The sequence below is a fragment of the Pocillopora damicornis genome, chromosome 8, assembly GCF_964200805.1.
Source record: "Pocillopora damicornis chromosome 8, jaPocDami1.2, whole genome shotgun sequence".
Taxonomy (NCBI): Eukaryota; Metazoa; Cnidaria; class Anthozoa; order Scleractinia; family Pocilloporidae; genus Pocillopora; species Pocillopora damicornis.
The window spans coordinates 6337632-6351930 of NC_142677.1; the positions used below are offsets into that span (position 1 = coordinate 6337632).

Sequence of the window (14299 nt, forward strand, 5' to 3'; positions counted from 1 at the left end):
TTGAGTAAATGTTTTACTGGTAATACAACTGAAAGGTGTGGGAAGAAACGGTTCCTGACAATCAATTGGTGCTTTGTTAGTGTCTGTCAAAAAAACGATATAATGTTCGCGTAGCTATGATTTTCAAATCCCAAGGTTACACCAAAATGAAATAAGAAACGACCTACATAACTATGAAAAATGCAAAACCTAAGAAAAGTAAATACCTTCTATTTATGAAGGTTACCAGTTCATTATAAAATAAGCTTAGTAATAAGTAAATTTAGTCTCTAAAAATGCATCAATATTACTCGTTACTAACTTAATAGATGATTCCCGAAATTTCAAGAGCAAGCTCGATTTTTCTTCACTTCATTTCTATCACACGTCTCCCGAAAGGCAAAGAAGATGAAACTTGAAACTCTTACAATTCCTACCTCTTCTGGTGTAACTCTACATGAAAAAAAGGTTGTAGAGGGACTTTATTTCACACAGCATTCTTAGAACCATAAAACACTACCAGGAATTTAATAACAACACCCTGTGAAATGTTTTGTTTGGCTTAAAGTGTAAGGGTTGTAAAATCCCTTGAGGCATATTTTCATTTTAGATTGCGGAAAAAAAAACAACCCGCTGCCAAATCTAATTGTTGCTTAGGCTTTGGACAATTTACTATGTCGTTTCCTTACAATGATAAGAAATATACTTTTATCATACAATGGCTTCGCTACTATGATACACTTAGCCACCTCCTCGCCAGACTAATCGATACCTTGCACACTTTTACACAAATCTTTTAAGCGATGAAAGCGATAAATTTGGATATAAAAGCCACTGCATAGAAGTCACTTTGACCTAAGGGGATCCTGCCATCCTCATTTCCCCTCTCCCATTAGGTTTGCGTCCTTGTACAGGTAAGATTAAAATAACTATTACAATCTTCAACCCTAAAAATCTACATTGTTCTTTTTACATTGTACTCTGGTACTGACAATGATAGTTTGTTTGCCAATCAGTAGCTTCCTAAATTGGTGATTATTGCCTATATTCTCGTTGCATTTATCATTTGATTCAAGTGTGATACCGCCAGGAGAAATAAAGAACCAGTCATCGTTAGGGATAAAAGATTAAATTCACGGCTACAAAAAGAATGAATACGTCAATCAGGACACTATCTAAAACATCTTAATAGGGAACAATTTTGCTTTGGAATTTTGAACAATGGGGTCGAGGTTGTAATTCACTCATTCATTCCAGTCTGACTGTACAAAGGATGGCGGCAAATAGGACAGCTGCGACTGCAAATTAAAAGGAAATATTCAAGTGAACTCGAGAAAAACTGGTGTGGGAATGTCGCAATAATTATGGCATACTTAACGTAAAGGTCTTTCAAAGTTGACCGATGAAGTAATATCGCTTTAGATATAAGAGAACTCCGTGACAACATGCATAGAGCGTCTTAAAAAACCAAAACCGAAATAATCTTTGGACCTACCAAAAGCTTAGGGGACGAAGAAGGATAATGAGGGCGTTAACCGGGATTTGTCGATTTCACCAGACTTATTCCCAGCTGTAGGCGGGAACTGAGGTCTGTATCTCCGGAAGTCCGTACTGTTGATTCTTCACGTAGTTTCCAATCTTTTCTGAAGTTATTTTAATTGCGAAAACCAATCGCTGTTTGTTAATAAATCACTTCGCCTACTGCCGACCAAAGCTCCTTACGAGGGCACGGAGGTTTTTTATTATAAATGCAAATGAAAACTGCTCAGTGCACTCTCATAGCTGGAGCAGGTCCACACACACCCAATCCAGAATTAAATACCAACACATTGTCAGTGCAGTGGTGGAGTGTTCTTACATATTTAAGTTTATTTCCAAAAACAGATATAGCGATATTTAAGCGTACTTACACGCCGTTCTGTATCATAGAAATAGCACATTCGCGGTGAACCTTGTGTGAGCATGGCAGGATCTGACAACCGCTAAAAGCGTCCTGGAAATAAAGAATCGATCAACCAAATAAAAATACAGACATTTGGATTGTGATCTGCTTCTCTTTTGTCAGATTTCGACTCCAGAAATGCAAGCACCTGACGTCACTAACGTGACAGGTGAATAAAATCAAATGTAGTGCAAGGTTAATTGCTTTGGCTAAACAGCAAAACCTTTTAAAATATATTTCTTATTCAACCTTATTATGCAAATTAAGTAACTACCTCCAAACAGATGCAACACTCATCGTGTCCAGAATTTGCTCGGCAGGAATGTCTTCCTTCCAGCCGTTTGTCCAGACAGACGTTACACACATCACAGTGGAAGGAGCGGTCCTTGTAGATACTGAACGGGAAATAGAAACATCACTTTGCAGGTATTTACTCGAGCACAACATGATTCGCTGGGAAACAAATTTCGAACTCACACTGATAAGCGCCGTATTTTTACTCGATAAGCTGCAATAATTATTGAGGAGGAAACTTGTATTTTGTCGGACTCTTATTCCTTTTTGAGAAACAACTAGCAATGGGGTGTTTTATGTACTCCTCGATAAAGCATTTCTCTCTCCTTGAATACTTTGCTCTCGCCTTACAGATTGTGCCAGGATTCTTCATACCTACTTCAACTCAAGTCAATAGCTCTGAAGCAGGCCAATAACTCCCTAACCCTTATTCTTTTGGACAACAAGCATATCATCCAAACAAACGAAGACAAAACTCGTCATGAATATTGTTTCACCTACCGGCAGATACCACATTTTTCGCAGTGATAAGGAGCTTTATCCTCCCCTGTGAAGTGTTTACACACCGAGCAGAAATATGCTGAGAACCTTGTTTTGCATCTAACACAGGTGTGGGCGTCCTGGTTGATCTTAAAAATCAAACATTCGAAGTTAAATCGGTTATAACCTAAGTGGGAGAACTCTCTTTACTCTCATGTAAAATTTCAAGTCAATGTCATTCCTATTTACCTCTTGTTGATGGCTACAAACAGAGCACTCAACAGAGCACGCCTCTCTTGCTTTGGAATTATCATTTGGACACCCAGAGTTGTTATGACAACGATGACAAGGAAAGAACTTTCCGCAGCATGAGAACTTGACACGGCAGAGCCGCTGATAATGTTCACACAGCCATTGTCGAACCCCAGCACTTGCCGAGTCTTGCAAAGGTATTTCTTGTCCACCGCTCGTGGAGTTCCCCTCTACTCTTTCATTTCTGAGTTCCGCTTCTCTTGCTTCCCTCGCTTCCCTTTCTTTTCTTTCACGTGCAAGTTGTTGTTTCCTTGCCTGCTTATCTTTTCTTTTTTGCTCCGTTTCTTTCATCGATTTCTCTCTTTCTTGTCTTTCTTTCAACGTTTTCTCGACAAGACACCAAGCTTCAGCCACACGTTGCTCGAGTACGGCCAATGATTCGTCAGTAGATGTGTTTGAATAACTGTTTAACAGACCATGACCAGCTCCTGCACTTTCCCCGTCCGGAAGAAATCCTGGAGCGTCATCTTTTCTTTCAAATTGCGATGAGAACGTCGGCCTTTCGGCGAGTACATGTCCATCTGGGGAGATATTTGTAAACGGGAGATTTGCTTTACATCCATCTTCAAGGAAACTTGAAGAATGAGGTAGTCCAAAGGTCTTCGCTGGAACAGTTTTTGTAAAATCACGACATTCAGGAAATTTCGTTGAACTTGGAGAAGTAAGGTGGTACACTTCAGTCATACACCTAGATCTGGTATACCCGGAGTGGGAACCTGCAAGCACTTCTGAATCTTCAAATGGATCACAAGAATCCCAGCGCTCATCAGATGCATTGCACTCATAAGAATGACGTGCGAGGAAACTGGGATCTATTCCGATGTGATTTGTGCCAAAGTCATCCCCACTTGCATCCCTTTGTGAGCTGTGCCCTGACGGAAGATCGCTTCGGCGTCCACCTTTCAAACCAAAATATGTTTTTGTTTTCGAATTAATCCCGTGGGAATCTCCTAGTGTTTTTGGAAGGGCAACAGCTTGGGTATTCCAATCTTTGTCAAAGCCGCAAGCCCCATTTGTATTAACGACATCGGGGTTTTCACCGCTGTCTGCAACCACATATCCTCCATGAAAAGAGGCTTTAAGAGTGTCATTCCGTCCACCACTGACTTCATTTGGTGTTTTCTGTATCTTCTGTGAGATGCTGATTTCTTTGTTCTCATCCTTTTGGGGTGCATTTTCAAGGTGATCATAATTCTTGCCTCTACGGTTTTCTCGATCAGAAATTTTACCTGGTCCGTCTAATTCTTCGTTGCTGTCCCACTTGTTACTGTCTTCTCTAAATGATGGAATATCAGGGCTTACAACTCCATCTGCTGCGTCGCAAGGAAATTCTCGCCAGCTTCGGTCACGGCGCGACTTCAACTGAGGAACCTTTTGAAAGTCTTCGCACAATAATAACCTTGCAAGAGCGATGTTACATTGCAACAAATCTGAGTGATCTAAACCGCAGCCAAAACTTGTCAAAATATTTAATGCTTCTTCAAAGCAATTTTTTGATGACAGGTTTCTTTCCATCAGAAAAAATCTAACACCTTGCCTATAGAGAAACGATGCATATGTTGGGTGGTTTTTCCCTAACGTTTCTTTGCAAATTGGTATAAAAACGTCGAGGAAAGATGCAAAGTCTAAGTTTTTTTCGTTTAAGTGAAAATCAACTAAATTCAATATCGTTGCGAACAAGAAGTCCCATTGGCATTTTCCATTACATCCGAGGACAGCTTCAAAATCGGTAAAGAAAAACGAAAATGAAGACATTAGTGACGAAGCAGACGATGAAGATGACGATGTTGATGACGGAGATGATGATGACGATGATGAAACTGATGACGACGACGATGATGATGACGACTCTGACCCTGACCCCGATGCTGTCGAAAACGATTTTAACGAAGGCGAGAGTGGTGATGATAGCGATTCAGGCGAAAGTGAAGGGAAAGTCAAGCGCTCCGCTATTTTCTCTGCACGAGCTACATCTCCAATCTTTTGATACGCCAAACAAATTTTTGAAGATATAAATTTCGAGAATATTGCTTCTTCGTTGTTCATCCTCTCAAATAGTGAATCCAACGTCCTCAGCTCCACGAGCGCTTTTACAGGTTCTTTGAGCTCTATGAACAACTCTGCTCTATTGTAATGTATGGCAGCTACCAAATGTGGGGGAAGAATGGGGTATTTGGCCTTCAGAATAAGACGCTCTTGCAACTTCACTGCAGCAATGTAGTTCTTCTGAAGCTGGTAAGCTAAGCTTAAGTTGGTTTGTATAGCAACAATGTTTATTTCTGGAGAGTCAGTTTTGTTTTTGTTTTTAAATGTTTCAAAAATCTCCAGCGCGCATTCTAGATAATCGCTAGCCTTGTCCATAACTCCCATAATCAGATAAACGTAGCCTACATTTGCCTTGGCTACTGCTCTTAAAATATCCATAACTTGCTCGTTGTCTTTAGGACATGGCGTGGCATCAAATGTGTAAAGAGAATCACATCGCTGAAATAAGTCTATAGCTATTTTATATTTGTGCAGCTTGAGTGCAACAGCAGCAAAAACAATAGTGAAGTTGACATAGAAATGGTCATCCTTATCTGCGATCAGCTTGGGGTTTAACAAAACAGCACCAAAGAAAGGAGGAGCGGAGCAATAACTCAAACACATCTCTCTACCTCGATCCACCAGCTCCTTTTCATAATCAGTCGGGTTTCCGAGGCTATCTGGGGTTAGATTCAGGAAGTTCTTATGCCCAGCTTGTAAAGACTCTATGGCCGCTTCCACTTTGCATTGCTGGAACTGATCCATCGTTTCTTGAAATTGTTCAAATGTACTGCGTCTGGCCGACTGATTATCATCACATTCCAATTTATCCTCAAGATGGGATTCTGAAACAGCGTTTTTCGGGATCTTGGGGTCTGTTGCGTCCATCTTTCCATGTCAAATGTATTACTCCTGAAAACAAGGTAAATCTTAAAACCAAAATTCATCCACATTAACTGTGAACAAATTTTTGGTAACAAATCTGAGTAACACTGTACACCAATGCTTTAGTCAGCTCTCTCGCGCGCGTTACTTGCGTTCTCACCGCGGTCCTGCAGCAGGCTGGCATTTCGTCTTTAGTGACTTCCTAATATGTCCATGTGATATTATGAACATGTTAAGAGTCAGGCTGTCTACGAGAGGACCGGGCAGGCGTGACACATGTCATCTCACCGATTTCTCTCAAACTTTCACAGTTTACATTGGTCACTAAGTTATTCAAAAATCCAAAGTAGTTCGGGCTTCTGGCTAATCCCTGGGGTGTTAAAAGTCCCCACATCAAATTCCTGGATTAAAAGGTAAACTTAGCTCCAAATATCAACGAATCTCTCTCACACTGATAGAATGCGATGGCCAATGGTTGTTTGAACCTTAAAGAAACAGTTTCCTAAAGTTGGGGTAATTTGATATAACTTCTGCCAATTAATAGCAATTAATCGTTAACTGTGTCACGCAACTATTCCAAAAACAAACAAATTGGGTTTTTAATCACAAATATCTCCAATCGACAACATTGTATGTCGACAAACGTACTATCACAGAAAAGACCTATCCTAATAATACGTTTGAGGATAAAAATATTTTTGGCCTCTGGTGTTAATTTTGGCGATTTTTAGTCATAAACCCGTGTTTAATCACCCAATTTCAATTTGAGAATGGGATCACCGACGCTAAAGCTTGTGGCACTGATATCTAAAACAAGAGATGTATAGCTGCCAAATTAAGAGGTCAGTTATCATACAAATTCTGTAACGCTGACACAATCTGTTGGGAAAATGATCCATAAATATATGTGTGAATCATACATTGAACGTTACAGAATTAATTTTATTAATGGAGAGAAGCACTTATCTAGTAAACTTAGAGTTCTAAATGGGTTCTTAGAGTTCTAAATGGGTTCTTTTCAAAATAGCAAGTGATCAGATAACAAGCAATGCACCGTGAAAGTAAAGTGAGGTATTTTCATTGAAAATTTGATTGGATTTTTCATTCCTTAGAGCGGTTGTAAATATTCCAATACAAACTCTTATAATTTCGCCATGACTCTTATTTTGCGAAATGATCATCTCACAGCAGGCGCTTGGGCTACCTGTGGTTCGATAATAAATAACTTATCAGTCGTTTTGGTATGTGGCATCGCCGAGTATTTTTCATCGTCTGTTTTGTCACTCTCCCTTCGGCGTCGTAAAAACACCGCACAACTAGTGAAATTAGGGCGTGGGTGCAAAAGGCAAATTTTTGTTTATTTTGCGAAACAATCAGAATGTCACTAACAGCACGAATAGGGAATCAAGAATGGGAAAATAAAACGGCAAATAGAAAGTTAAAAGGGAAATAATTTTTTTTTTTTGGTTTTAGATTTACATCTATTTTTCATCGACATCAAAGTACTCTATCAAAAATGTTCAAAATTCAAAGAACGAAATGAATTGATGACAAGGAAAGAAGTGACCTTTGAGCAACAGATACTGTTCAAGGACAAACATACGAACGTATTTTCGCGCAGAATAGAGGCTATTATGTTTCTTATCCTTCAAATATTTTGCAGCGCGTGGGGTTTACGAACAGCTCGCTGTTTTCGGCGTGGGGTGTATTCTTTTGGGTGTTCTCTGGTTCTACTCTATGAACAAACAATTATTTCTCATTTTATGTAACATTTGCATTATCGTAGTGAACGTAAGATTTGAAAATTGGCCAGCATAACTTGGGTGATATCCTCGGATATTCCTTTGTCTTAGCTGGGGAGTTGGCTGCACACTTGCCACCAATATTCATGCAAATTTTCACTTGAAACCTAACAGATTCATTACCTGCTGGACGCGCCTTATGGTCATGAAATTATTCTTTGATATGCTTTGACAGTTTCGCTGCAGCCGCTAAATTGAAAAGCGTGGCAAGTGCTCTGTCTGATCGAGATTTTTCTACTGAGCAAACCTTCATTACTTTCGAAAAATAAAATGAAAACCTTTTTTAAATGGATGTTCAACTCTGGGTTCCTTTGCCGTTCGGAATTGAGTGGTGACTTGGACCCTGAAAAATTCAAGCGCTTAACGGCTAACTTCTTAGAAACTTCCAATTTATTGATTTTAAAGTAAACATTAAAATGACCCTTTCATTAATCTCAAGAAATTTAAAGTAACGCTCAATCACTTGTTTATGAAATGAGTAACATTTGGTTTAAAACATTCTTTACGTGTCATGTATCACTTCTCTCGTTATCATCAATTTATTCCGTTTCTTAAAATTTGACTCTGAACAGTTTTTGAAAGAAAGCGTGGATATTGATAATCGCCGCTGAAAAATTTCTCTTTCGCACAATTAACATAAAATTTCAAAAGAAAACAGTAACATCCAAAACATCTGTTCTCAGTTCCAGACCGTGCCCGGAAATCTGATCTGAAATGTTTTCCAAACGTTTTGACATTGCGTGACATTACCGAACAAACATCTTATACCCTAAGCGGAACTTATATGTAAATTTTTGACTGCAGAGCATTTATTAATCGCTCCAGAACGTGCCCTGCTATTTAGCCGCAACGTTAAATAAATAACACGCTCTGTCTCAATTGCATGTCTGCGTTGTTGCAATCAAATTTGCGAACATTTGTAACCCACGAAACAAAGACTCATTCAGAAAGGAAGGGTAAAAAATTCTTTTCGTCTCCTAGACTGAAAATCAGACAGTCAAAATGTTATTCAAGAACACCATTTTCGAATACTTGTCTTGAAAATTCCTCCCACCAAAAACGTAGAAAGAAACATCAAGCTTTGAAAGTTGCAATGGTTGCAAGCAAGTTGTATGTGAGAAACCCTCATGTGTGTTTTTTGAACTAAATAATCCCTTTGTCACGCGCCATTTTTTTAGGCACACAACTAAGATGGCGCGTGAATTGAGACAGACAAAGGTCGTATTCAGTTAAAAAAAAACGATCACGAGAAAACATGAAGTACAGGGACCTGAAGGAAATATACGCACCACACGTCAGTAAGTCAAGCTTCGAGCGGGCCTTTCCCTTACAACAATCATGTGACTGAACAATTCTACGAGATGCGATCAGAATTACGATTTTCAGAACACGTCGAGGCCTGTTCGACTTCGATGAATTAAAGCGAAATGTAAACAAATATAAAAATTGACAAACCCCGGACAAACTCACCTACGTTAGCTTGAAAAATGTTTCGTGTGTCTAAATCTTTTGCCCTCTAATCGTTGGGGTAAGAGGACGTACAACGTTCACATCGCAACTTTGCCGAAGTGAACGAATTTAGATGGGCGGCATTAACGGCTTTCAATGCAAATATGCAAATTTGAAACCGTCAAATGTCGTCTGGAAGCGATAGTCGGGAAAACCCCCAACTTATGTTCAGTGAGACGTGACGTCATATTACACTATACCGCAATCGCTTAAGGGAGATTACTGACCGAGGGATTTTGCGCGTACTTATGAGACAAAGATTAAAACCAAAGTAACGATCTTGAAATCTGACACAGAGATATAAATATTGAGAGCAGATAACTTCCGAGCTTTGATAAGAGCTTGGTGACGAATAACACATCATCCTTATAGTACCGCGATAAGTTCAATTACCACCACGCGTTAAAGATTTGAGCGCACGCGTTTACCCCGAACGATCCAAGATCCGACTCGAGAGACGGTAGAAATGGAGTTTGCAACAAAAACAAGGCGATCCCCTTGTCGTCACACCCCTGAGCCATGAGCTTGTTGAATAAGACCGAAGACGACAAAGAGAACATAAACTGCAGTTTATAATCTCTTCGGAAGACTTATAAAATAAACACGCGTGGGTCCAAGACGGGAAAAAGAGTCTCTTCGTGGTGCACATATAAAAAGCTACTTGGGCTTTAGCCTCGTGACGTAAAAGCCTTTACTGCTGGATCTTGAGGAATGCCATGCACTTCGTAAGATCGTTTTCCTCGCTCGTTTTCAACTAGAGTTCATAAATTATAAGAAACTGGTTAAGTAGAATATTTGATTTGTTTGTAGAATAACAATTGAAAAGCCAAAATTTGCCTACATGCTCTACGAATATGTTTTCCTACAGTAGCGAACAGATTTCTGTGAAACTCGTTATAGCACCCGCCGCAGTCTTCTCTGTTACCATTTAGCTCAGCGGGTCACGCGAAGTCTGTTGACCTCACACTTCTCCCTTTAAACTAAAAGCTTAGGAATATACGCAGATATATTACTATCGTACCTAAATTCTGCGAAGAGGAAACGGGAAGTCATAGTTAAAAATACTACGCGGACAACGCATGTGAAGACCAGTAAAGCGGAATATGTACCCTCACTATTTTTCCATTCTGAAGGAAAATACTAGGAAACGTTCACATATCGGCTACATGGTCCAACGAGATGTTAATTTTACACTTTGGTTAGTGTATCAACGACATTAAACGAGTTTGTGTAAAATTATTTGAAGTTTCGGTGTCGTTATAAAATCAAACTTCCTTAAGGAAACTGAGAAGACGTCGAATTTAAAATATATCACGCTACACTAAAATTGTTTCTCTGTTAACTGAAATTCACATGGACAAAATATTACAACGTACCAAACATAACAACGAGGGTAACTTTTCAATTCTAGCGAGCTGGAATTATTCTTTTGGTTATCAACAGTGTCATGTTAATTAGACTTTGCAATTGCAAGAAGCGAAGAGAAATGAATAACCAGTAATTAACAGACACTAACCTCTTACAAAAGGACAACGATCACTTAATTCACATCCTCCTGAATCCTCCTCATCACTATCAATTAAAACGCGGCGATTGGTTGTCCATCTCATCAAATGTATATTAGCTATGTATAGCAGCGTTTCATCAACAACAGGATAAGCAAACTAATGCGCATGTCCTTGTAACGAGGAAGCCTCGATTTCTGCATCTCTCTCTCTCTCTCAAATGCAGTCATCGTGAAGAGCGTGGGTTCATGCTCTAAACATCAGCGAGTTTTTGAGTTTATTTTTCTCCTCCAGACATCGAGCTTATTTCTATTTCCTCTCTTTGATTCAGATTTCCGTCCCTTTGGTAATTTTTTTTTCGCGGCCCCCAAGTTGTTCATCAACCCTTTTCATTATAGCGGGCCCACGCTCGTCGAAAAAAGAACACAAAACGAGAAGGAAAAACTGCAAACTGCACGATCATCATAACAGGAAAAGCAATATATCATACCACGTGCAAGGTACTTTACTGTTATTCCTGTGTTTAGACAGAGGTTTCCCTGCTATGATTCTTGCAGGTGAGTAATGTCAAAAATTAGTATGGTCTACCGGTCTCTGGGCCTTTTTGGCTTGAAAACGAGCATAGATCTTGACTGTGTGGTCTTAAAAAGGGGGATGGTTTTCAAAGGAACCACGACAAAGGATAATAGCACTGTCGTTTCAACTTCAAATGAACAGAGACAGAGAAGCAACTTAATTTGTCATTCGAGCTGAACATTTTAATGAATTATACTGATTCTGTATAACCGACCCATTTGTATGTTCTATATTAGGCATGACAATTTGTGTTTTACTTCAAAGTTTTTCTAAGAATTAGACACGAAAGTTAGAGTCTTCCTTTCCCTCTTACGGGAAGTTCTAAGAGAGGAAACTGTATGGGATCTGGACACACGCATGGCAGGAGATTAGACTGTCTAAGTTGTATTTAGACCCGCAGCGAGCCCACCGTCTAAGATGCGCTGAACCCTACCATTGTCGAGAGGTTTTAAAATATTGCTCGAGGAGAAATAGGTTTGTAGAGAGGAGTAAAATAATAAAAGCAAAGAAAGTACAATAAAGAGGGCAAATTCTGGTGAGCTTCTTTAGTGTCATAGTAATGTTTTGTCCAGGAAAGTTTTCGTTAAACAGCATTGCAGTTTTGTCCTTTTTTTCTGCGAAATCGTCACTTGCTCCCTGCAATCCATCATGGCCTACAACCGTGGGAACCTGCTATTTATCATATATACAGAGAAAATATTGTTTATGAGGCTCTAAGTATGACCTCATGGCAAGATAAAGATCAAAATATCGTCTTTCGCATAACGTAACGCTCTTCGCGTTGCCACACCGGAAACCAGACAACCGTTGCGGGTAAGAAAGCTTTGAAGGCCACGTCAAGATAGTAAATTTGGTATAGCTGCAAGATAAAATGATGAAGTTTCGAAGGGGATGTGGATTTGTCTTATGTGTGTGTGCGTAAGCTTTTGCGATGATGCCACCAAGTTGCTGAATACGAAAGTAATGCGTAATCATCTCGGCCAGAGTCACTCTGCCTCATACGCCATCTAAAAAATGCCAATGACTTTGGTCGCCATTTCAGAAATTTCTGAAACAAATTAAGCAGGTCGACTGAAAATTAGTTCAACAAGCATGTGTGGTGAAAACCGGAGAATAGATTCAAGGCGGTCTTATGTTCTTGTAAAGCGCCATTATCTTGGAGTTTGCGAGTATATGATGCGCGTGCGGCGAGTTTACACAGAATCTCGCGACTAGCAAAATAATATACATTACTCACAGGCGACCCAAGCTCCAGCTGTGAGATGATCAGCTTGCGCAATAACAGTCATGGCGGAATTATAAGAGTTTGTTTGGGAATATTTACGACCGCTCTAAGGAATTAAAAAGAACGTCAAATTCGCAATAAAAATACTTGACCTTGCTTCCACAGCGTATCACTTGTTATGTAACCGCTTACTTTGATGAAAAGAACCCATTTTAGTGAGTCGTCCATTTCGAGGTTTTCAACGTACATAAGAAAAGCCCAAGGCTGAACAGTCCATTGCCGAACGCCCAATCCGAAAAGCGAAAAATCTCTGCGCAAAATGACCGGGCGGCCACAAATCCAACGCTGAATCCAGTCACATATACAGTAGTTTTATTTCAATCCACTACAAACTCAATCTTCCCCGTGCTAAAGCCGCAGTTTGCTTCAAAAATTTCCAGTTTAGAGGTTTCTAACAGCCCGCGTACACATCAACTTTGACACACGACCGTTGAAAACCAGCTTGGTAACCCTACCTCCTTTTTAAACTGCGCCTTGCCGGGGACCAAACCGTAACTTGGCACCTGTGGTGCTAACACAATTTCTTCAGCTGAGCGTTCTGTGCAAACGGAAGCGACCTAAAGAGACATCTTATAAGACTATAAAACCTAAAGCTTCGGAAGAACTGGCATCCTGGTAATCCGTTTATCATAGCATTTCAAAAGCAATCTTCTCGATGGTCTGGAAATTTTGAGGAGACTTGTTGAAGATTAGTTCACTTCAGAACCGTCTTCCATTCCAAAGAAATGATAAATTTGAAACAGGCTAAAAGTCTTGTTGGTTCCAACAGCATCGTTTTGCTAAGCCCGCGAGACTCGCGCGAGGAGATGGAGGAGCCTCGCACTTTCTATGCGTTTGACTTGTGCTTATCTGACTAGCGAGTGATCACCAGAAAATTTACACAGGTACAATTCGTAACCTTCGATCCGTGACACCCATTTTCTTTAAAGTGGGATGAAAAATTGTTTCCTTGCCGTTGTTTTCCTGTGTTTTTGCGGGTGACGACATAAAGGGATTTTGGAAGGTTGATTTAACCCCCGCCACCGACGTTCCTCGAAATTTTACTTAATTTTAGGAATCGCAGTATACATAAAACATTTCTCGTGATGACTTAAATCAAGTTGATATCGACCGCTTCAAAGCACAGCTAACGTAGGAGATCAATTATCATATTATATCACAGTCGGCCCAAGTTTCAGCTGTGAGATGATCACCTCGCGAAATAATAGTAATGGCGAAATTGTAAGTTTGTAATATTGTAACCTATAATTATAAGTTTACGACCGCTCTGAGGAATAAAAATGAAATCAAATTCTCAATAAAAATATCTCACCTTACTGTTCTTCCACAATGCATCGCTTGTTATCTGACCGCTTACTACGTTGAGGGAACCCCTTTTACCGAGTTATCCATGTCGAAGTTTTTACGTACATTAGAAAAGCTTGGGAACGACAAGATAAAATGATCCGATATTCATTCTCGTGATTGACAAACGATTCGACATTCATTCTCGTGATTGACAAATCGGACTCCCGCTTCGCGTTAGTCCGATTTTGTTAATCACTTGTACGATTACAGACCGAATTGGGCTCCACTCTATCCAATTACCATTATTAATATGCATTCTAAGGTGTGTTCTGTATGCAGTATACCCTGACTGATAACGAATATATGCTCTCTTTGTCTCTTCTATAGCGTCCGGAAGCTGTTTGGAGGGCGGTGAAAA

General features: G+C 39.8%; 1 protein-coding gene across 3 annotated transcripts; it reads right to left on the bottom strand.

Annotated features, from left to right (window-relative positions):
• LOC113675828 (uncharacterized) lies at window positions 1–14026 on the bottom strand. Of its 3 annotated transcripts, none has more exons than XM_089214456.1 (6): window positions 13907–14026; window positions 2945–5944; window positions 2717–2844; window positions 2196–2316; window positions 1890–1972; window positions 1–1277 (listed from the first exon to the last, which is right to left on the bottom strand). In XM_089214456.1, exons 2-6 carry the CDS (start codon window positions 5918–5920, stop codon window positions 1220–1222), a joined length of 3366 nt encoding a protein of 1121 aa, XP_089070582.1. In that variant the 5' UTR covers window positions 5921–5944; window positions 13907–14026; the 3' UTR covers window positions 1–1219. The 3 variants fall into 3 exon arrangements, with proteins under 3 accessions (XP_089070582.1, XP_089070581.1, XP_089070580.1); XM_089214455.1 differs by lacking the exon at window positions 13907–14026 and adding an exon at window positions 10745–11129; XM_089214454.1 differs by lacking the exon at window positions 13907–14026 and adding an exon at window positions 9190–9752.
• Between the last annotated feature and the right edge of the window lie 273 nt (window positions 14027–14299).